Raw genomic sequence first — 25,065 nt, 5'->3', positions numbered from 1 at the left:
TTCCAATGAAGCGCTAGCCACTTGTGGTGCTAAATGACTTGTAAACGACCTGATTTTTTTATTTTTACACGTTCATCTTAGCGTAATCTTAGCCTGGGTTAGCTTCATGTTTACGTTAAACATGCATGGTAAACATTCAGGGTGTTGGAACGGATTAAAACGATTTACATTATTTTTAATGGGAAAAATGATTTCGGCGATCGAACAAATCGGTTCTCGAACAGGGTTCTGGAACGGATTATGGTCGAGAACCGAGGCTCCACTGTATAATGTATTCAACTTTTCCGTTCCTGTCACCAAGTCGCGCTTTGATGAGTTTGATGACATAGTTGAATATCTAACCTCATGTCATAAATACAGTATGTGGTAAGACATGAACTCTTCAGACATGGTTTGACTAACAATATGTATTTATTTACTGTAAGTGTCAATGTTAAACATTTGTTGTTTAAACATATTGAACAGTCAAGAGGTCATGAAAAGCTATTTATACAGACAGCTTTATTCTTATTCACACTGGCTGAGAATGTGCTGTTAATACATATATGTATGAATTGTAGCAAATGAGGTCCAAGCAAAAAAATATTAATAAAAATATAGTTACAGAAGTACACTTTTCTTGCAATCTTAACCATTACATACTGTACCTTTTCCAGTGTCACCTTTACTGTATCGACAAGAATACCTTAGCAGATACACGCCCCGCACAAACATACACGGACACACATTTTTCTGTAATGACGATCGTAAACATTCATTTTTGCTAAAGCCTGATTTTTCACACCCTTGCAATGTTGTAGCACAAATGCTGCAAGTAAACGTCTTCTCTATCACATGTAAGCATATTTACGAAAGCCCCATCATAAGACATCTACATACATAGCTTATTGAGAATTTCAGTACATCTGTCACAATTTCTTTCAGCGACATGCAGCCAGAGGCTTAACTCACACTCGCCTTTGACAAAACTCTGATACTTTTTGTAATTTTTCTGAAATAATGCTTACTTTATTTGGCACCTTCCTTCTCAGCACCATCAAAAAATCTCATTTTCTCAGAATGAACAGATTCTCTGAGACGCTGGATGGACGACGCTGTCGCGTCGTCGTCAAACAATTCATTGGGGTCAAATGTTTTTGAGATCTGTTTAGTTATCACAAATGTTTCTGTGCTTTCGCGTGATGTTTCACGAACAATTCGTTTATGCGATACCGTCTTCGTGCTGCTCTGAGAGCTCTCTACTGTCCATGATGAGGACATCTGGCCGGGCTCGCCCGTCGACTGTACCATGGACAGAAGTTTGGTATGATGTGATTCCGGACCTGGTTGTACATTGGATGTAAAGACTTGTATTTTCTCAGACGCCAATCTGACAGTTTCCTCAGAAGAAGACATCATCTCAGACGACGTGATAGTGATTTTCTCAGATAACTTTGGATCAACTGTGATCAGCTCGGACCTTGCAGTTGAAGTTACGTTTGTCTTTCCAAGATCCAGGGGAATGTTCCGATCAGAATATTTCACCATTACTTTAGTCGAAGAAGATGATGGGAAACTGATATGCTCTCTTGTCACTGTTGAGCTCATGTCTGCAAAGACTTTTGATGACTGCGGTGAACTGGCAAGGCTTGTGTTCTCGTCGCGTTCCTCAGATGGGCTCTTTTGACTCTGCCCGTCATTTTTGGGGCCTGCTTTAGTAGGCGAGGAGAGCCCAAATGTTGGAAGCTTAAACCATCCTGTTCGCTCAGGACTTTTGGGAGTATGTTGCTTGGTTTGTCTGTCCTTCATTATTGTTTCTTCTTTTGAGGTGTCTCGAGTAGGACTTTTGGTTGTTTGATGCCCAGTTTGTTTATCCTTATTTTCTGTTTCTTCTTTTAAGATGTCAATATGTTCCACCCCTTTTTCTGTTTTGGCCACATCAAATTTAACATCAATGTTTTGTAAAACAACTTCAAATGATGTAGGAGTTTCTTGTGGTGATTTACCATGTCTCGTTAGTTCAGGATCTATCTTAAGTTGTTTGTCTTTAGGTTCTGTGTCAGGTGACAAAATTTCATCCTCTGTTTTTTGTCGTCCAAAAAAAAGTTTGGGCATTTTAAAAGATGCTAATTTAAATTTGCTGGGAGAGACAGGACTTGTGTCATTGTTCTCTGTCCAGTGAGTTGTAATGGTCTTTTCCACTTGTTCACCCTCAGTCTTAAGCAGCTTTATCTCAGCGGCAACACCAGGTAATGGAGCAATTTTTGTCACTGATCCTTTACTTTCATCTTCTTTGTTTGGATCTTCTGGAGAAAGCTTTTTTATTTCAATATGAAGTGGTGAAACCATCATCTTTGCTTCATCATTAGGTATCGACGTCTGTTTACTTTCGGTTTCATTTTCTTTATCCACTTCAAACTTTTGAACACAATGTTTTGTCGGAGAACCTCCAAATGTAGGTAATTTAAAATATGGTAATTTGAATTTTGATGGGGAACCTTCGACACTACCAGGAGTTTTAGTTTTTGGAGCTTGATTATCCATTTCAACTAATGGCAGTTTAAGGTCGACATTGAGGAGTTGAACTTCAGCTTCTGGGTGTTTGATCTCTCCATCATTCTTTTTTATGCTTGTATCAATGTCAGATCCTTCTAAAATGGGCGTTGATATTCCAAAGCTTGGCATTTTGAACTTGCTCTCCTGACCATCAATAGTAACATCAACTTCAGGTCGTTGTAAGTCCACGCTTGGTAACGTGACTTCCATTTTCTCCTCAGGAAGTGAAACATCATCTTTTGGGAGAGCAATTTTAACGTCAGAATCTTTGCTTGTTTGCTTTGTTATTGAGAATTTGGGAAAAGAGAATCTGGACCTTTCCATCTTGATATCAACATCGGTTGAAACATCAGGAACTTTAGCTTCAAGCTTTATTTCAGGAGAATTTATGTCTGATCCATCTACCTTAATATCTGCATCCTTATCAGTTTCAAGGCTGACCTGAGGTAAAGCAACCCCAAATTTGGGAAATTGAAATGTTGGCAGTTTAAACTTTGAAGGAGAGCTTTCCTCACTCCCTGTCCGAGCTTTAATTTTAGGGGCTTCAACATCCACTTGTACTAATGGCAGTTTCAGGTCAACATTCGGGAGTTCAACTTCAGCTTTTGGGAATTTAATCTCTCCATCTGTCTTTGTTAAGCTTATATCGATTTCAGGTCCCTTTATTTTCGGCATTGATTCTCCAGATGTAGGCATTTTAACCTTGCTCTCCTGACCATCTATTGTGAAATCAACTTTCGGTGGTTGGAAGTCCACCTTTGGGAAAGTAATTTCCATTTCCCCCTCTGGAAGTGAAATGTCACTTGCTCTATCCACCTTTATGTCTTTGTCCTTGTCAGTTACTTCAACAATGACCTGTGGTAAGGCCACTCCTAGTTTGGGTAATTTGAATGTTGGCAGTTTAAATTTTGACGGAGAGCTTTCCACGCTTCCCGGTTGAGCTTCAATTTTAGGGCCTTCAACATCAACTTTAACTGATGGCAATTTCACATCAACATCTGGAAGTTCAACTTCACCTTCTGGCAGTTTAATCCCTTCATCTTTCTTTGTTAAGCTTATATCAATGTCAGGTCCTTTCATTTTTGGCATTGATATTCCGAATTTTGGCATTTTAAACTTGCTCTCCTGGCCATCTATAGTTACATCAACTTCTGGTGTTTGTAAGTCCACCTTTGGTGATGTAATTTCAATTTTCCCTTCTGGAATAGAAACATCGACTTCTGGTAGATCGATGTCGACATCAGAATCTTTGCTACTTTGTTTTGTTATCGAAAATTTGGGAAATGAGAATCGTGACTTTTTCATCTTGACATCAACATCTGTGGAAAGATCAGGAACTTCAGCTTCAAGCTTTATTTCAGGAGATTTTATATTTGATCCATCCACCTTAATTCCCGTTTCCTTGTCAGTTACTTCCACATTGACTTGAGGTAAAGACACACCTAGTTTGGGTAATTTGAATGTTGGCATTTTGAATTTTGATGGAGAACTTTCCACGCTGCCTGGTTGAGTTTCAATTTTAGGGCCTTCGACATCAACTTTAACTGATGGCAATTTCATATCAACATCCGGGAGTTCAACTTCAGCTTCTGGGAGTTTAATCTCTCCATCTTTCCTTGATAAGCTTATATCAATGTCAGGTCCTTTCATTTTTTGCATTGATATTCCAAATTTTGGCATTTTAAACTTGCTCTCCTGGCCATCTATAGTTACATCAACTTCTGGTGTTTGGAAGTCCACCTTCGGTGAGGTAATTTCCATTTTCCCTTCCGGAAGAGAAACATCAACTTCTGGGAGATCGATGTCGACATCAGAATCTTTGCTACTTTGTTTTGTTATCGATAATTTGGGAAATGAGAATCGTGACTTTTTCATCTTGATATCAACATCTGTGGAAAGATCAGGAACTTCGGTTTCCAGCTTTATTTCAGGAGATTTTATTTCTGTTCCATCCACCTTAATGCCTGTTTCCTTGTCAGTTACTTCAATATTGACTTGAGGTAAAGACACCCCTAGTTTGGGTAATTTGAATGTTGGCAGTTTGAATTTTGATGGAGAGCTTTCCACGCTTCCCGGTTGAGCTTCAATTTTAGGGCCTTCAACATCAACTTTAACTGATGGCAATTTCATATCAACATCCGGAAGTTCAACTTCAGCTTCTGGGAGTTTAATCTCTCCATCTTTCTTTGTTAAGCTTATATCAATGTCAGGCCCTTTCATTTTTGGCATTGATATTCCGAATTTTGGCATTTTAAACTTGCTCTCCTGGCCCTCTATAGTTACATCAACTTCTGGTGTTTGTAAGTCCACCTTTGGTAATGTAATTTCCATTTTCCCTTCTGGAAGAGAAACATCGACTTCTGGTAGATCGATGTCGACATCAGAATCTTTGCTACTTTGTTTTGTTATCGAAAATTTGGGAAATGAGAATCGTGACTTTTTCATCTTGACATCAACATCTGTGGAAAGATCAGGAACTTCAGCTTCAAGCTTTATTTCAGGAGATTTTATGTTTGATCCATCCACCTTAATGCCCCTTTCCTTGTCAGATACATCAACATTGACTTGAGGTAAAGACACCCCGAGTTTGGGTAATTTGAATGTTGGTAGTTTGAATTTTGATGGAGAGCTTTCCACGCTGCCCGATTGAGCTTCAATTTTAGGGCCTTCGACATCAACTTTAACTGATGGCAATTTCACATCAACATCCGGGAGTTCAACTTCAGCTTCTGGGAGTTTAATCTCTCCATCTTTCCTTGATACGCTAATATCAATGTCAGGTCCTTTCATTTTTGGCATTGATATTCCAAACTTTGGCATTTTAAACTTGCTCTCCTGGCCATCTATAGTTACATCAACTTCTGGTGTTTGGAAGTCCACCTTCGGTGAGGTAATTTCCATTTTCCCTTCTGGAAGAGAAACATCAACTTCTGGGAGATCAATGTCGACATCAGAATCTTTGCTACTTTGTTTTGTTATCGATAATTTGGGAAATGAGAATCGTGACTTTTTCATCTTGATATCAACATCTGTGGAAAGATCAGGAACTTCAGCTTCAAGCTTTATTTCAGGAGATTTTATGTTTGATCCATCCACCTTAATGCCCGTTTCCTTGTCAGTTACATCAACATTGACTTGAGGTAAAGACACCCCGAGTTTGGGTAATTTGAATGTTGGCAGTTTGAATTTTGATGGAGAGCTTTCCACGCTGCCCGATTGAGCTTCAATTTTAGGGCCTTCGACATCAACTTTAACTGATGGCAATTTCACATCAACATCCGGGAGTTCAACTTCAGCTTCTGGGAGTTTAATCTCTCCATCTTTCCTTGATACGCTAATATCAATGTCAGGTCCTTTCATTTTTGGCATTGATATTCCAAACTTTGGCATTTTAAACTTGCTCTCCTGGCCATCTATAGTTACATCAACTTCTGGTGTTTGGAAGTCCACCTTCGGTGAGGTAATTTCCATTTTCCCTTCCGGAAGAGAAACATCAACTTCTGGGAGATCGATGTCGACATCAGAATCTTTGCTACTTTGTTTTGTTATCGATAATTTGGGAAATGAGAATCGTGACTTTTTCATCTTGATATCAACATCTGTGTAAAGATCAGGAACTTCGGTTTCCAGCTTTATTTCAGGAGATTTTATTTCTGTTCCATCCACCTTAATGCCTGTTTCCTTGTCAGTTACTTCAACATTGACTTGAGGTAAAGACACCCCTAGTTTGGGTAATTTGAATGTTGGTAGTTTGAATTTTGATGGAGAGCTTTCTACGCTGCCCGGTTGAGCTTCAAATTTAGGGCCTTCAACATCAACTTTAACTGATGGCAATTTCACATCAACATCCGGGAGTTCAACTTCAGCTTTTGGGAGTTTAATCTCTCCATCTTTCCTTGATAAGCTAATATCAATGTCAGGTCCTTTCATTTTTGGCATTGATATTCCAAACTTTGGCATTTTAAACTTGCTCTCCTGGCCATCTATAGTTACATCAACTTCTGGTGTTTGGAAGTCCACCTTTGGTGATGTAATTTCCATTTTCCCTTCTGGAAGAGAAACATCGACTTCTGGTAGATCGATGTCGACATCAGAATCTTTGCTACTTTGTTTTGTTATCGAAAATTTGGGAAATGAGAATCGTGACTTTTTCATCTTGACATCAACATCTGTGGAAAGATCAGGAACTTCAGCTTCAAGCTTTATTTCAGGAGATTTTATGTTTGATCCATCCACCTTAATGCCCCTTTCCTTGTCAGATACATCAACATTGACTTGAGGTAAAGACACCCCGAGTTTGGGTAATTTGAATGTTGGCAGTTTGAATTTTGATGGAGAGCTTTCCACGCTGCCCGATTGAGCTTCAATTTTAGGGCCTTCGACATCAACTTTAACTGATGGCAATTTCACATCAACATCCGGGAGTTCAACTTCAGCTTCTGGGAGTTTAATCTCTCCATCTTTCCTTGATACGCTAATATCAATGTCAGGTCCTTTCATTTTTGGCATTGATATTCCAAACTTTGGCATTTTAAACTTGCTCTCCTGGCCATCTATAGTTACATCAACTTCTGGTGTTTGGAAGTCCACCTTCGGTGAGGTAATTTCCATTTTCCCTTCCGGAAGAGAAACATCAACTTCTGGGAGATCGATGTCGACATCAGAATCTTTGCTACTTTGTTTTGTTATCGATAATTTGGGAAATGAGAATCGTGACTTTTTCATCTTGATATCAACATCTGTGGAAAGATCAGGAACTTCGGTTTCCAGCTTTATTTCAGGAGATTTTATATCTGATCCATCCACCTTAATGCCTGTTTCTTTGTCAGTTACTTCAACATTGACTTGAGGTAAAGACACCCCGAGTTTGGGTAATTTGAATGTTGGTAGTTTGAATTTTGATGGAGAGCTTTCCACGCTGCCTGGTTGAGCTTCAATTTTAGGGCCTTCAACATCAACTTTAACTGATGGCAATTTCCCATCAACATCTGGAAGTTCAATTTCACCTTCCGGCACTTTAATCTCTCCATCTTTCCTTGATAAGCTAATATCAATGTCAGGTCCTTTCATTTTTGGCATTGATATTCCAAATTTTGGCATTTTAAACTTGCTCTCCTGGCCATCTATAGTTACATCAACTTCTGGTGTTTGGAAGTCCACCTTCGGTGAGGTAATTTCCATTTTTCCTTCCGGAAGAGAAACATCAACTTCTGGTAGATTGATGTCGACATCAGAATCTTTGCTACTTTGTTTTGTTATCGAAAATTTGGGAAATGAGAATCGAGACTTTTTCATCTTGACATCAACATCTGTGGAAAGATCAGGAACTTCACCTTCAAGCTTTATTTCAGGAGATTTTATTTCTGATCCATCCACCTTAATGCCTGTTTCTTTGTCACTTACTTCAACATTGACTTGAGGTAAAGCCACCCCTAGTTTGGGTAATTTGAATGTTGGCAGTTTGAATTTCGATGGAGAGCTTTCCACGCTGCCCGATTGAGCTTCAATTTTAGGGCCTTCGACATCAACTTTAACTGCTGGCAATTTCACATCAACATCCGGGAGTTCAACTTCAGCTTTTGGGAGTTTAATCTCTCCATCTTTCCTTGATGAGCTAATATCAATGTCAGGTCCTTTCATTTTTGGCATTGATATTCCAAACTTTGGCATTTTAAACTTGCTCTCCTGGCCATCTATAGTTACATCAACTTCTGGTGTTTGGAAGTCCACCTTTGGTAATGTAATTTCCATTTTCCCTTCTGGAAGAGAAACATCGACTTCTGGTAGATCGATGTCGACATCAGAATCTTTGCTACTTTGTTTTGTTATCGAAAATTTGGGAAATGAGAATCGTGACTTTTTCATTTTGACATCAACATCTGTGGAAAGATCAGGAACTTCAGCTTCAAGCTTTATTTCAGGAGATTTTATGTTTGATCCATCCACCTTAATGCCCGTTTCTTTGTCACTTACTTCAACATTGACTTGAGGTAAAGACACCCCGAGTTTGGGTAATTTGAATGTTGGCAGTTTGAATTTTGATGGAGAGCTTTCCACGCTGCCCGATTGAGCTTCAATTATAGGGCCTTCGACATCAACTTTAACTGATGGCAATTTCACATCAACATCCGGGAGTTCAACTTCAGCTTCTGGGAGTTTTATATCTCCATCCTTCCTTGATAAGCTTATATCGATGTCAGGTGCTACCATTTTGGGCATTGATATTCCAAACTTTGGCATTTTAAACTTGCGCTCCTGGCCATCTAGAGTTACATCAACTTCTGGTGTTTTTAAGTCCACCTTTGGTGATGTAATTTCCATTTTCCCTTCTGGAAGAGAAACATCGACTTCTGGTAGATCGATGTCGACATCAGAATCTTTGCTACTTTGTTTTGTTATCGATAATTTGGGAAATGAGAATCGTGACTTTTTCATCTTAACATCAACATCTGTGGAAAGATCAGGAACTTCACCTTCAAGCTTTATTTCAGGAGATTTTAATTCTGATCCATCCACCTTAATGCCTGTTTCTTTGTCAGTGACCTCAACACTCACCTGAGGTAAAGCCACCCCTAGTTTGGGTAATCTGAATGTTGGCAGTTTGAATTTTGATGGAGAGCTATCCACGCTGCCCGATTGAGCTTCAATTTTAGGGCCTTCAACATCAACTTTAACTGATGGCAATTTCACATCAACATCTGGAAGTTCAATTTCACCTTCCAGCAGTTTAATCTCTCCATCTTTCCTTGATAAGTTTATATCGATGTCAGGTGCTTTCATTTTAGGCATTGATATTCCAAACTTTGGCATTTTAAACTTGCTCTCCTGGCCATCTAGAGTAACGTCAACTTCTGGTGTTTGGAAGTCCACCTTCGGTGAGGTAATTTCCATTTTCCCTTCTGGAAGAGAAACATCAACTTCTGGTAGATCGATGTCGACATCAGAATCTTTGCTACTTTGTTTTGTTATCGAAAATTTGGGAAATGAGAATCGTGACTTTTTCATTTTGACATCAACATCTGTGGAAAGATCAGGAACTTCAGCTTCCAGCTTTATTTCTGGAGATTTCATATCTGATCCATCCACCTTAATGCCTGTTTCCTTGTCAGTTACTTCAACATTGACTTGAGGCAAAGACACCCCTAGTTTGGGTAATTTGAATGTTGGTAGTTTGAATTTCGATGGAGAGCTTTCCACGCTGCCCGGTTGAGCTTCAAATTTAGGGCCTTCAACATCAACTTTAACTGATGGCAATTTCACATCAACATCCGGGAGTTCAACTTCAGCTCCTGGGAGTGTAATCTCTCCATCTTTCCTTGATAAGCTTATATCAATGTCAGGTCCTTTCATTTTTGGCATTGATATTCCAAATTTTGGCATTTTAAACTTGCTCTCCTGTCCATCTATAGTTACATCAACTTCTGGTGTTTGGAAGTCCACCTTCGGTGAGGTAATTTCCATTTTCCCTTCCGGAAGAGAAACATCAACTTCTGGGAGATCGACGTCGACATCAGAATCTTTGCTACTTTGTTTTGTTATCGATAATTTGGGAAATGAAAATCGTGACTTTTTCATCTTGACATCAACATCTGTGGAAAGATCAGGAACTTCAGCTTCAAGCTTTATTTCAGGAGATTTTATGTCTGATCCATCCACCTTAATGCCTGTTTCTTTGTCAGTGACCTCAACACTCACCTGAGGTAAAGCCACCCCTAGTTTGGGTAATCTGAATGTTGGCAGTTTAAATTTTGATGGAGAGCTTTCCACGCTGCCCGGTTGAGCTTCAATTTTAGGGCCTTCAACATCAACTTTAACTGATGGCAATTTCACATCAACATCTGGAAGTTCAACTTCACCTTCCGGCAGTTTAATCTCTCCATCTTTCTTTGTTAAGCTTATATCAATGTCAGGTGCTTTCATTTTAGGCATTGATATTCCAAATTTCGGCATCTTAAACTTGCTCTCCTGGCCATCTATAGTTACATCAACTTCTGGTGTTTGGAAGTCCACCTTCGGTGAGGTAATTTCTATTTCCCCTTCCGGAAGAGAAATATCAACTTCTGGGAGATCGATATCCACATCAGAATCTTTGCTACTTTGTTTTGTTATCGAAAATTTGGGAAATGAAAAATGTGACTTTTTCATCTTGACATCAACATCTGTGGAAAGATCAGGAACTTCAGCTTCAAGCTTTATTTCAGGAGATTTTATGTCTGATCCATCCACCTTAATCCCTGTTTCTTTGTCAGTGACCTCAACATTGACTTGAGGTAAAGACACCCCTAGTTTGGGTAATTTGAATGTTGGTAGTTTGAATTTCGATGGAGAGCTTTCCACGCTGCCCGGTTGAGCTTCAAATTTAGGGCCTTCAACATCAACTTTAACTGATGGTAATTTTACATCAACATCTGGAAGTTCAACTTCACCTTCTGGCAGTTTAATCCCTCCATCTTTCTTTGTTAAGCTTATATCAATGTCAGGCGCTTTCATTTTAGGCATTGATATTCCAAATTTCGGCATCTTAAACTTGCTCTCCTGGCCATCTATAGTTACATCAACTTCTGGTGTTTGGAAGTCCACTTTTGGTGATGTAATTTCCATTTTCCCTTCTGGAAGAGAAACATCGACTTCTGGTAGATCGATGTCGACATCAGAATCTTTGCTACTTTGTTTTGTTATCGAAAATTTGGGAAATGAGAATCGTGACTTTTTCATCTTGACATCAACATCTGTGGAAAGATCAGGAACTTCAGCTTCAAGCTTTATTTCAGGAGATTTTATGTTTGATCCATCCACCTTAATGCCCGTTTCCTTGTCAGTTACATCAACATTGACTTGAGGTAAAGACACCCCGAGTTTGGGTAATTTGAATGTTGGCAGTTTGAATTTTGATGGAGAGCTTTCCACGCTGCCCGATTGAGCTTCAATTTTAGGGCCTTCAACATCAACTTTAACTGATGGCAATTTCACATCAACATCCGGGAGTTCAACTTCAGCTTCTGGGAGTTTTATATCTCCATCCTTCCTTGATAAGCTTATATCGATGTCAGGTCCTTTCATTTTAGGCATTGATATTCCAAACCTTGGCATTTTAAACTTGCTCTCCTGGCCATCTAGAGTTACATCAACTTCTGGTGTTTGTACGTCCACCTTCGGTGAGGTAATTTCCATTTTTCCTTCTGGAAGAGAAATATCAACTTCTGGTAGATCGATGTCGACATCAGAATCTTTGCTACTTTGTTTTGTTATCGAAAATTTGGGAAATGAGAATCGTGACTTTTTCATCTTGACATCAACATCCGTGGAAAGATCAGGAACTTCAGCTTCCAGCTTTATTTCTGGAGATTTTATTTCTGATCCATCCACCTTAATGCCTGTTTTCTTGTCAGTTACTTCAACATTTACTTGAGGTAAAGACACCCCGAGTTTGGGTAATTTGAATGTTGGTAGTTTGAATTTTGATGGAGAGCTTTCCATGCTGCCCGGTTGAGCTTCAATTTTAGGGCCTTCAACATCGACTTTAACTGACGGCAATTTCACATCAACATCCGGGAGTTCAACATCACCTTCCGGCAGTTTAATCTCTCCATCTTTCTTTGTTAAGCTTATATCAATGTCAGGTGCTTTCATTTTAGGCATTGTTATTCCAAATGTTGGCATCTTAAACTTGCCCTCCTGGCCATCTATAGTTACATCAACTTCTGGTGTTTGTAAGTCCACCTTTGGTGATGTAATTTCCATTTTCCCTTCTGGAAGAGAAACATCAACTTCTGGTAGATCGATGTCGACATCAGAATCTTTGCTACTTTGTTTTGTTATCGAAAATTTGGGAAATGAGAATCGTGACTTTTTCATCTTAACATCAACATCTGTGGAAAGATCAGGAACTTCAGCTTCAAGCTTTATTTCAGGAGATTTTATGTCTGATCTATCCACATTAATGCCTGTTTCTTTGTCAGTTACTTCAACATTGACTTGAGGCAAAGCCACCCCTAGTTTGGGTAATTTGAATGTTGGCAGTTTGAATTTTGATGGAGAGCTTTCCACGCTGCCCGATTGAGCTTCAATTTTAGGGCCTTCAACATCAACTTTAACTGATGGCAATTTCACATCAACATCTGGAAGTTCAATTTCACCTTCTGGGAGTTTAATCTCTCCGTCTTTCTTGGTTAAGCTTATATCGATGTCAGGTGCTTTCATTTTAGGCATTGATATTCCAAATTTTGGCATTTTAAACTTGCTCTCCCTGCCATCCATAGTTACATCAACTTCTGGTGTTTGTAAGTCCACCTTCGGTGAGGTAATTTCCATTTTCCCTTCCGGAAGAGAAATATCAACTTCTGGTGGATCGATGTCGACATCAGAATCTTTGCTACTTTGTTTTGTTATCGAAAATTTGGGAAATGAGAATCGAGACTTTTTCATCTTGATATCAACATCTGTGGAAAGATCAGGAACTTCAGCTTCAAGCTTTATTTCAGGAGATTTTATGTCTGATCTATCCACATTAATGCCTGTTTCTTTGTCAGTGACCTCAACACTCACCTGAGGTAAAGCCACCCCTAGTTTGGGTAATTTGAATGTTGGCAGTTTGAATTTCGATGGAGAGCTTTCCACGCTGCCCGATTGAGCTTCAATTTTAGGGCCTTCGACATCAACTTTAACTGATGGCAATTTCACATCAACATCCGGGAGTTCAACTTCAGCTTCTGGGAGTTTTATATCTCCATCTTTCCTTGATAAGCCTATATCGATGTCAGGTCCTTTCATTTTAGGCATTGATATTCCAAACTTTGGCATTTTAAACTTGCTCTCCTGGCCATCTAGAGTTACATCAACTTCTGGTGTTTGGAAGTCCACCTTCGGTGAGGTAATTTCCATTTTCCCTTCTGGAAGAGAAACATCAACTTCTGGTAGATCGATGTCGACATCAGAATCTTTGCTACTTTGTTTTGTTATCGAAAATTTGGGAAATGAGAATCGAGACTTTTTCATCTTAACATCAACATCTGTGGAAAGATCAGGAACTTCAGCTTCAAGCTTTATTTCAGGAGATTTTATTTCTGTTCCATCCACCTTAATGCCTGTTTCCTTGTCAGTTACTTCAACATTTACTTGAGGTAAAGACACACCTAGTTTGGGTAATTTGAATGTTGGCAGTTTGAATTTCGATGGAGAGCTTTCCACGCTTCCTGGTTGGGCTTCAATTTTAGGGCCTTCAACATCCACTTTAACTGATTGCAGTTTCACGTCAACACCTGGGAGTTCAATTTCAGCTTCTGGGAGTTTAATCTCTCCATCTATATTTGTTAAGCTTATATCGATGTCAGGTGCTTTTATTTTAGGCATTGATATTCCAAATTTTGGCATTTTAAAGTTGTCCTCCTGGCCATCTATAGTTACACCAACTTCTGGTGTTTGTAAGTCCACCTTCGGTGAGGTGATTTCCATTTTTCCCTCTGGAAGAGAGACATCAACTTCCGGGAGATCAATTTCAGTGTCAGAATCTTTGCTACTTTGCTTTGTTATTGAGAATTTGGGAAACGAGAATCGGGACCTTTTCATGTTGAAATTCACATCTGTTGAAACATCAGGAGCTTCAGCCTCCAGCTTAATATGTGGTGATTTTAGACCTGATCCATCCACCTTAATTTCTGTGTCTTTTTCAGTTGCTTCAACACTGACTTGCGGTAAAGACATCCCTATTTTGGGTAAATTGAAGGTTGGTAGTTTGAATTTTGATGGAGAGCTTTCCACACTGCCAGATTGACTTTCGATTTTAGGTCTCTGAATATCAACCTGAACTGATGGAATTTTCATGTCACCATCCGGTAATTCAACTTTGGCTTCTGGCCCTTTTATTTCTCCATCTTTCTTTGTTAAGGTTATATCGATGTCAGGAACTTCGATTTTGGGCATTGAAATTCCAAACTTTGGCAATTTGAACCTGCTTTCTTTATGCTGAATTTCAGCATACAAAGGTTCAGTATCAATCTCATGATCGTCAAGTTTTGCTTCTGCAATTCCAATATTCACCTTTCCAATATCAACTTTGGCCACAGCAATACTAGCCTCGAGGTTTTCACGCTTGTCATCTCCTTTTATATCTTGAATATGTAATTTTTTGTTTGTTTCCACATCTACTGATGGTGTTGTAGGTGTTTTGATTTTGGATATGGCCTCAGGAGTTTTTGGCATTTGGACATTCATTTTACTCACTGGAGACGTCATCCGGATATCTTTTTTTGACACGGCAATGTCTTTTTTGTTTACTTTTACCTTTGCCTTTGAGAAACTGAGATGCGGCATTTTTAATTTTCTTTCTTTTCCAGCTTTCTCAGCATCTGTCGTCTTCATGTCTATCACAGGTCCTGCCATATCCAGACTGTGTGCCGAAATGTGAACTGTAAGGTCCTCCCCTGGAATATCTAATTTGGTTTCCATTTCGGCCTCTGGCAAGGTAGCATCTTTACATTCTTTGGATTCACCAGAATTAATAGCAGGTCCCCTTATTTTTAATTTTGATATTTGAAGTGCGTCCTTGTGTTGATCAAGTTCATCTCCAAACTGCAGAGTTTCAGGAGTTTTAGCTTTTTGTGTTGACATGTGTGCTTTTTCAGGGCATAAGTTCACATCTGAGGCAGCTGGGAGTTTAACCTCAGATTGAGTGTCAGTATTTTTTACATCCACCTCTTTTCTGAAAAAGTTTAAATCGAGTTGTGGTCCAGTTATTTCAGGTAGTGTGAAATCGAACTGTGGCATTTTAAACTTTTTGAATGGACTTTCTTTTCCATCAATTTCCCTTTCGGTGGGGGATTCAACGGAATCGATGTATTCAAGGTCAACAGTACTTGTCACAGCAGCTGCTTCATCTGCGTACATTTTGGTATCTGTCCTTATGGCCCCTTTACTTGTTTCTTCTTCTAGGAATATAGTTCTTTTCCCTCTCACCTCATCCTCCCTTGTCTCAGAAATGTTTGGCTTTGACAAATACATTCCAACATCAGGAATTCTAAAATCTGCCTTTGAAACACCTACAGTTGGCAATACTATATTTGTTGTCTTTCTCTTTTTGTCAAATTCTTTTGAGCTGAGTGCATGTTCAGACTTGTTTGTTGTCACTGTAGTGGTTTTTTCCATCCGGGTGACAGTAAGAACATCTTCTGAAAGTAAGACACTTGATTTCATATTTGTTAGCCTGAATGAAGTCTTAGATAATTCTGGAGTGGAGGCATCCTCAGCCTTACTAATAGGCGCCTCCTGTTTTGTTTTGCTATCAGCTACTTTAGTGGGCGTTTTAACTGATATTCTTTGAGCATTTGCATCGATCACTGTAATTTCTTGAGGAATGGGTACTCCACACATATCAACTTTTGGTAATATATATCCAGGCAATTTGGAAACGGCCTCTTTCACACTGTCCACATCAATTGAGAGTTGCTCAGTTTCTGGTAGTTCTTCGTGGAACCCCTTGACTTTTGACCTTCCTGAAATGTCCTCCCTTCCAGGAATTTCTATATCTTCACGTTTGGGGAGGACTGCCCTTTTTTTACTTTTGCCTTTACCTTTGAGAGGAGATGTTTTTCCAATTTCTGGTTGGTCCTTCTTCACAGTGTCTTGATCTGCTATTTCCAAACTTGCGCCAAGAGTTTTCAGTCTTTTGGGAGATTTTGCTTTTACCTCTTTCTTGCTTAACTTTTCTTTCCCTATCATTTTAAGTTTAAATTCTGACTTTTCTTTCTTCTTTTTCTTACTGTCCGGAGACAGGGGTCCGGTAGGGCTTTCTTGACTTGCAAGAGCCTCCGTTAGATCTGTTGTTTTCAAAGTGCTGTCGATAGCAATCAGCTCCAACTTGTGTTGAATAGCTAGAGGTTCAGGCAATCTTGAGTCTGAATCTTCAAGCAGGATAATCTGTTCTACTCTGTGCACTTCAGGGCTTCTTTCTATGGGACTTTGAAGGTCTTCAGGTGAGACCAATTCTCCGCCCTCTTGTGTGCATGTCGGGGCATCTGTGTCCTGGTCTTCAGACGAGCTGATGCGGCCTCTCTTTTTCATCGATGGAAGCTTTATTTTGTGCCGTTTCTTGCCTTTAAGGGCATCTTGCGTCTTAATCGGGGATTCTGTGTCGCTTGTGGGCGGACTCAGCTCCAACTTCCTTTGCTCGTCAGCTTCTGAGGAACTGTGTGACCTTGCAAAACGGGATTTCTTTCCTCTTCCTAAGGAGGGAAACTTGGGCCAAGATATGCGTGCATCACCTCTTCTCTTGGATTTCCCATGCTCTCGCATCTCTGGAGTAAAGGTTTCATCTTCCTGGATGGGAAATTAGTTTTAGTTTGGTATCAAGAAAATAACATAGCATTAAAGCCTGAAGATGTAAATGAAAATAGTTACAGGGATGATGTCAGCCAGGGGGTCTGTCTCTGCGCTGTCAGTTTTGCGTTTTAGGCAGAGCTTCACTTTGTAAGCCTGAGCATGCTCCAGAATTTGAATAGCATCCTGATATGACACATTGTCAAAATACACAGTGGCGCTCAGTAGTTGATCACCTGCATTTAAAAAAAGTGTAAACATTTTCAAAACAAGTCAGTGACATAATTATTCTGCAGGGCACACTCTTGATATAGCATCAGTCCTCTTAGGAAAAGTGTAGTTATTTGCCTAATTGTACTTTATACCTTCTTTCAGTTGTAAACTTTTAGATGCAGGTGACTCTGGTACCACTTCCTTGATGAAAATTCCATCTTTACCTCCTCCACCATATATTAGACCTTCTGCTCCACCATCTTTTGCTGTTTTCACTATCATCCCTGATTCCGGGCTGTAAGCTTCCTGTTAAAATAAATTGTGGTTAACTGTCTATAAATTAACTGGCAATTTGGTTTATCCAGAAACATTTGACAAACTTGACCTTCAGTTTGCTCATCTTTGGAGATGAGCGTCGATCAAACCCACAGCCAAAGCCAGACTTTTTACCCTTCTTTCCCTTTCCTTTCTTGTGGTGCGTGTCATCGTCCTACAAAACAATTAAACAACCAAACTAAGCTACAGTAACTCATTCAGCACCATCATGTGTTCTTTTGGTTAAAGTACAGATTTCCAAGTGTTTATTGGCCTGGCAGCCTGCCAACTTTGCTCTTCCTCACCCCCTCCCCTGCCTGTTGACGATTGAATCACAGTTATCCCAATCCTCAACTCTATTTGCTAGAAAACTGTTGGCATGTTGTGCGCACCATAAATAAAAAGTCAGTCATGTCACTACTATACCTCCTCCTAACGCTAAAACTTCAAAAGACAATTGTTTCATTAAACAAACAAGAAGAAATACTGTTGACGCAGATTAAATCTTGAGCTGGAGAGAAAATTGCTCCACTCAATAATTTATGTGAGCGTTTGTTGGTCAGTTTCCAGTTATGTGCTGTACTGTGCTTACCTCCTTGTCACTGTCACTGTATTTCTCCGTCTCTGGATGTTCTTCAACTGGGGACGAACCTTGAGGACGTGGTCTCTCACCCTCGGTGAAATTAGATGGCTCGTCAACAGTCTGTAGACATTACATAAGGTCGGTAAAGCTTTAAGTTCTACAATTATTTTTCTCCATTTGTTTGTTTTGTTTCTGGGGCTTTTTGTTATTGGTTTTGTTGTTAGCTGCAAACATCACTTTGTCGAAAGGTAACGTCTTTGTTACTGCATCTAGGTCGTTTTTTCTCATTGCTTTATTCTGTACCTAACTTAGCAACTTTTTCATTTCGACATTATAACTAATCCCCAGCATCAAAAAAACAAAAACAAAACGGTACGTGAATTCACTCTTCTTTATGTCTTTAGATTACTTTTTCATCCTCCATAGAGAAGTTGTATTCATGTCCTCAAACATTTATTGTCCACACTCACCGAGCGGTCCTCTGAGCCGAGGTCTGGCGCTCTCAACCTGCGTCCAGGACCTACATGCAGAAACACAGCACATCATTTCAAAATTTTCATTTTTAAATTATCTGTTGTAGCTCATCTGTACTCATGTCTAATATGTTGAGACTTCGTAAAGTTCTTCCTGGCAACAATTCCCCCTGGGGGCCATATACTCCATGTTCAGCTAAGTGATCCTATTTATCGATCCATACATGAGACATATTTCCAAATAGGGAAAATATGACTTCTTTCTTTGCATGTCCGTGTTGTTGAGCTCTGATAGCATGTCCTCACATTTTCAAATGTGGGTCAACTGATTAAAAGGTTAGAGCAATAAATTATCTTAATAATTTTTATGAAGTGGAGTTAGGAGTTTTTAACAGCTGTAACAATTTTCTATGTTTGAAATTAAACATTGCATTTGAGTCACTGTCCTTCACCTAGCTCTTTAAACACTAAACACTTAAACTATCCTACCACAACTACGACTACTATTACTACTACTGTACTACTATTAATAATAATATCAATAATAGTAATGTTACAGTTACACTGAATGTGCAAAAAAAAAAATTCTGCTTTTGCTGAATGGCTTACAAAAATATTCTCTTTAGATTTTCATGACAGATTTTTTTAAATTGCATTTTGCTGATATATAAAACCGCTACATGTTGTCTACACTCTTAGTTAAGACTTCACTCACTGCGCTAACGTTTGTCATGTGAGCGCCGACTGCTTCTTTAATGGCATTAGTTTTAGAGATTGAGGTATGTTTGCTTTCGGAAAAAAAGCATCAAATCACATTCTCTGATAACTGACAAAAGCAATCAAACGTAAAAAACAGTGGCCCACATTCATTCGACCAAATTGAACAACGCCAACATTTACATTGTGATCACCACTGTGAATAAATAGTCTGAATACCCAAGATAATTTCTCAAGCAGTTCACCTACCTGCTAAAGTTGTTTGTGGAACAACTTCAATCCCTTTTTTAAATGCAACAAGTGGCTTAAATGATTCGCTCAGCCTGTAGTAGGCAAAGCGGGAGGGAGTACACACACCTTGTGTGTACACAAGTCACTGTCATACTCAGTAATGGTTATGAATAAAAATAATGTTGCTCATGTAGATGAAGCTGTGTTTTTGGAATTTGATTTCCCATTCTAATTTCCCCAAAAGTTCCTGCAGTCCACATTCAATAATTCATTCAAACCATTTAGGTCAAAATTACAAATTCGATTGCTTGTCCCAAAGCTCATATTGAACCTTTGCACGTGACATCACGTAGCCTTCTCTGGCAGAATGAGCCATGACGGACGGCTCGAAGTACTTCAGCGCATATCAGTTGAATATGAGTTGAAACAAATAACCACCACACAAAATATATAACCACCAATTTCTACCATGGTTTTTCTGCGTGTGTGCAAAGGGTCAATACAACCCCACAGAAAGGGCTTTGATCTAGTCAACAGCAGGTTTTATTTGTGAGCACAGCTTGAAAAGCCTTTGTAGCGCAGCACGGACAGTCAAATTTTCAGCGCTCACTCCTATAAAAATACCTGTGCATTGTAAGTTGCTGAATTTTCAGAACAACTCCAACTCGCCAATCTTTTTTTGCACATTTGACTGACAGTAAAGCTCGGCTAAAAGAAAAACCCAGTGCTAGTTTACAGTTTCAGATGCACTCTCGTCGTCATTTTAGTATCATTCTGAAATGAGTGATGTTTCTTCCAGGATGTTGTCATAAAATGGATTAGTTGGATTAAAGGTTGTTACAAATGGGCATCCAAGGGTGTTAGGTCTACAATCATCTTAACTTGAGTCAAGTGTATGCCATTCATCAGCTAACGCGAATGGAAGGAACTCCTTTCTTAAATATTTGTCTCATGCTCGCTGCCCTGATCTGCAAAAGACAAAACAGGTGGATTTTTTTCACCTCAAAGATAATTTCTCAGGTGTTCTAAGCATATTCTTCAGCAAAAGCTCAATATTTAGGGTACTTCTTTTTCCTCGTAGTTTTTACCCAACCTAATAATTATTCTGAAAGTGGATCGATGACATGTTTTGTGGGTGCGGTCCTGCCGCATGCACAAAAGTCACGGATCACTTCACATGTTGGTGGGCTAATGGTGAGCACTGCATTTGACTTGGATGGAGGGTTGTTATATTAATTAGTAACATTGAGCTCCAATAGGTACATATTTCAGAAAAATGAAATTGACAATTTTTTAAATCTTACTGATTGAACAGAGTTTAAAGTATCCACCCACCTAAACGCAAAACATCGTAGTCATGCATAGACAATATAGCTTATTATATGCTGTAAATGTTTGCTAACTGCATCTGGCTTAATAAGTGGGACACACCAAAGCAGCATTTTGTCAGTAGCAGGGGATGCTGCAGAAGATTCGCTGCAGGTTGACACTGCAGCTATAGATGTGGGTGTGGCTCATTTAACAACAGAGCACTTGGCCTTATCTTGTTTGTTTCTCTTACAAGGGCAATGTGGTGACACCTGGACGTTCATGTCTGACGGCAATCATAATGTCTTGCAAAAACAAACCCAAAGCGGTAAAGAGGTTGTTTCCTGTCTGATTCCTTTGCGTAAATCGACCGAAGTCACGAAAAGTCACATAGCCAGTTGCTTGTGCTCAGACACGAGCTCCTTTTACCGCAGCCAAGCATCTTATAATAGGATTTTAGCCAAGAAACAGAATTAGATTCCAACCTTGTGTTGTCAATAAACTAAATGTTTAACCACTGGAACAACAAATTGAAGATAATTCTTCAGCATAATCCTCAAATTTCATATTTAAAGTAATTTTGCAGAAAAAAAAACAGCACCCTCTGATGAACTTTATTGCCATTTCATTTTATTAGAACAGTGATAGCATTGCTGAAACTAGGATTAAACAAAGTTTAAAAACGTTTTTTCATCAACGCTAATCTTATTTTACATTCTGTATATGTAAATGACAAGTATGACTAGTTTCAGTGTAACAAACTTCATTTACATTAATGGAAAGCTACGCTTTTTTAAAATTATTTTTCAAATGAATCCCAACCATGCTTTTAACCTATTCTTGAAATGCAATGTAGAACAAAATGTCATATTTCTCAATATCAGTTCATTATGTTATTATATTGAAGAATTTCAGTAAACATTGAGTTACAAAAAACTACAACCATTTTCTGTTCATGGCCAATGGGCTTCACCACAGAACATTTAGGCAACCAAGCTCACTTTCCAGTAAAATTCGTTTTTTTTCTCGTCCTTTAGTGTCTTGTTTCCTTAAACACTACTGTACTGCTTATATCAAAACAAAAACTAAACAATCTAATAAATACATGACTGACAGCTTGATTAGGTACTGTATCTTAAAACAATCAAACAAACAAACAAAAAAACACAGCTTTTACCATTCTCAGTTTCAAAAACATCCATTTCAAATAAACTCTGACTAGGAATAAATTGCTCTATGCAAGACCAGTCTAATCCAAAATGATACTTAAGGAATGTGATACTGAAGCCCCAGCTCAGTTGATACGTTACTGCATTAAATGTACATTTGACTCCATTACTGTCCAGATAGTCAGTTTAGATAATTACATTTTACTAAGTTCCAGAAATAACTCAACCAATCAAACCAAAATGCACAAGGAAAAGAATATTCGGTAATACGTGTTTAAAATTGAAAAGTATCAGCTTCATATTACTGGGAACTTTTCAAACCAAACAATTTCATACATTGTTAATTTTGGACAGCTTTTGGTAGCTTTAATGACGCTAAAATATGTGTTTATGAATGTAGAAAAAATTGGTAGTGTATTCATACGACAGGAAACATATGTAAACGAGAGGCTAACTCTTCATCCATCATTCTGCCTCTAAAGAAATGAACGAGAGGCATTAATACATGCATCATAAAAGCTAAGCATTAGTGCATGGTATTACTGTAAATGTGCTAGGAGCACGAATTACCCTATTTGGCTCAACTCTATTTAACAGCCCTGAGGCAAAAGGAACGTGTGATGAATCAGGAGGCAAGTCAGCAGCCTGTGAGTGAAACAGCAAAGAATGCCAATTACACCCCCCCCTCCTTTATTTTGATATCAGTTGTTCTTAGTCTTCCAAGAATACAGGTTGTGGCCTTAAACAACTCTCTTTTTCTTGTATCCTGCAGCCAAAATTATTAATGTCCTGAGGGCACCACTAGAAGCGCATCTGTGCAGCAGCAGTAGAATGGCACGTTAGCCAGAAGAGATGATGACATCTCTGCAGACGACACACCCAGCGCTCACTGCAGGTCGGCACTAGCACCTCACACACATACACCAACACAATGCTGCTGAGTCAGCATATTGTTCAGGTCTCACATCCATCCATTTTTCTGTCATGCCCAGCCTTAGATATGCAGGTCATTTTATTGTGTCATCTGGTGTGATTAACATATATTCAGATTTGTAATTGTAAAAATATGTATTTATGCATTTATTTATATGTGGAAATAAATTGTTGACAGCTTATCTGTAAAGAAAAACAACAACTTTTATTTGGTTTAGCGGACCACAAATGTTGTTTGGGTTGGCCTGTTTGCCCCTGGGCCTTGCGTTTAACACCCTGTCAATACTTGAACATGGCCTTGAGCTAGAGTTTCTTTCCTCTGACTTTGAACAAGAGGCAAGGGACACCTTGCACTGGTTACCAGCCAATCGTGAACACATGAAAATAGCAATGTAGTTTTTAGTGAAAATATCAATTCACTGCAGTTATTCTTGCATTAATGAAAACAAGGGCGGTGAACAAGAAAACCTAAAGTAAACAAACAGTATTTCAACCAGCCACCTTTTGACATGTGAATTAAACTCTAAGGCATGCATTATTTTAATTATTTTGGGGGCGGGGGGCTTGAGGGGAACCCAAAGTGTCCATTCAGGCAAGATTCAAGCCTAAAAACTTAAAAATGACCACTCGTCTACCATGAGCAATACAAGGTTAAACAAGAGATAAAATTGACAGATGTTCACCTGTTCCAGAAGGCGCCCCGTGCCAGTTAGGGAAGGCCAGGTGGAAACAGTCGCACATGATGGCGGCAGTGGAGGTGATAGAGTCGCCTGCAGAGAAAACAAGGTCCTAAACCGTAAAAGGCAGGACGGGACGCAGGGCGGCAGCACAGTGGAAAGATTTTCCTCCCCTCCTCGGCCGGTCCTGGATCCAACAACAGGAGAGTGAGAGTGCTTGCTGCCGTCTGATGACTGCCTTGCCCTGTAAACATCACAGACCTCCAACACAGCTCAATAACTTGATTATGGGAGGAGCTGCACCCCCTCCCCACCCTTTTCGTTCTCATCCTCATCTGCCATCACTCTCACCCCCTCCCAGCACAGAGTCTCCATCCCTGAATTTCTCTGTCTTCATCATCCTCCTCTTCCTCGCTCCTCCATGCTCATTGATCGCTTTCAACGGACAAGGACATTTAGCTTTTGGCAGTTGCGCTAATGTATAGCGTGTGTGTGTGTGTGTGTGTGTGTGTGTGTGTGTGTGTGTGTGTGTGTGTGTGTGTGTGTGTGTGTGTGTGTGTGTGTGTGTGTGTGTGTGTGTGTGTGTGTGTGTGTGTGTGTGTGCATTTTGAATACTGTATACCTGTGTTTTTTATTTTGTTTGTATCCGCATTTACTGTATATGTGTGCACATGCATCTGATCAGTGTGTGTGTGTATCTGAGTGTACACTGATAAGAAGCCATAAGTGTATTTGCCGCCCTGACCATGGAGTTTATTAAGACCCCCTTTATAACTTGAGGAAACTTGATCCGCATGGGCAAAATCGACTCAATCAGATCAGATGGAAGACAAGCAAGCTGGCAAAGTTTAAAAACTTGAGCTGTCTTGTGCAGTATGCTGGTATTAGCATTCTAGATGTTAGCGCGACAATTTGCATTCAAGAGCAGTGCACGATGACTTGAATAATGGCTGACATAATGAGAAGCTGCACTCCAATTAAGATTGCAAATATATTTTGGTGGATTTTGTGCATCACCAACAAACATCTCTACACAATCATACACCTTTTATAACATCCTACTTCATTTGGATCGATTGAAATGTTGAAAAAATAAATTATACCATGGCACACTTTGTAAAAACCCCTAGCTAAAAGTAAGGAATCACCAGTCCTGGGGAAGGCAACGCTCAGACATTTTATTCTGTAGAAAAAAAACCTCAGATCTCAGACATGAAACAATTGTATATTCATTCCAAAGTGCAACAAGTTGGCATTCAGAAACACTAAAAGAAATTAAGGAAATGTTCATTAAATGTTACTTTTAAAGAGCAATTGCAGGGAAATAAATACAGAAACACTCAATTCTGGGGAAAGAAATATGGAATCAGTGCATTTTGAGTAGAAAATAAGGACACGCCTATCGGGCATCTGGCTTGGGTGAAGTCTTCTCGTTAGTCAGCAGTTAAAAACAGTGCAGTTATCACACCTTGGAGGGCTCCTGGACTATGTGGATTGGAAAGAATCATGGCTCCAACAAGAGAGATGTCTCTTAAGACCAAAGACAGGATCGTCAAGCTTCTTGAAGATGGTACCTCTGCTCGTATGGTTGCCAAAGATGT

At 39.3% G+C, this 25,065-nt stretch overlaps 1 protein-coding gene across 1 annotated transcript; it reads right to left on the bottom strand.

Annotated features, from left to right (window-relative positions):
* Positions 1 to 392: 392 nt before the first annotated feature.
* LOC148352175 (uncharacterized) lies at positions 393 to 23,731 on the bottom strand. The gene is made up of 7 exons (XM_088354991.1): positions 23,471 to 23,731; positions 18,427 to 18,476; positions 17,966 to 18,076; positions 17,444 to 17,548; positions 17,211 to 17,364; positions 16,927 to 17,081; positions 393 to 16,845 (listed from the first exon to the last, which is right to left on the bottom strand). Exons 1-7 carry the CDS (start codon positions 23,526 to 23,528, stop codon positions 1,009 to 1,011), a joined length of 16,470 nt encoding a protein of 5,489 aa, XP_088211117.1. The 5' UTR covers positions 23,529 to 23,731; the 3' UTR covers positions 393 to 1,008.
* Positions 23,732 to 25,065: the final 1,334 nt, after the last annotated feature.

Source organism: Urocampus carinirostris, chromosome 15 (assembly GCF_059441175.1).
Source record: "Urocampus carinirostris isolate Australia breed hairy pipefish chromosome 15, RoL_Ucar_1.0, whole genome shotgun sequence".
In the NCBI taxonomy this organism is placed as follows: Eukaryota; Metazoa; Chordata; class Actinopteri; order Syngnathiformes; family Syngnathidae; genus Urocampus; species Urocampus carinirostris.
The sequence above is the reverse complement of the archived record's forward strand: the minus strand, read 5'-3'. Positions and strand labels throughout refer to the sequence as shown.

Bases quoted from the DNA above. Each gene is read 5' to 3' on its own strand.
- LOC148352175 (XM_088354991.1), bottom strand. From the start codon at position 23,528: ATGTGCGACTGTTTCCACCTGGCCTTCCCTAACTGGCACGGGGCGCCT. The intron at 18,077-18,426 runs GTGAGTGTGGAC...TAATGTCTACAG, and splicing joins TCGGCTCAGAGGACCGCTCG to ACTGTTGACGAGCCATCTAA. The intron at 17,549-17,965 runs GTAAGCACAGTA...ATTGTTTTGTAG, and splicing joins ACAGTGACAGTGACAAGGAG to GACGATGACACGCACCACAA.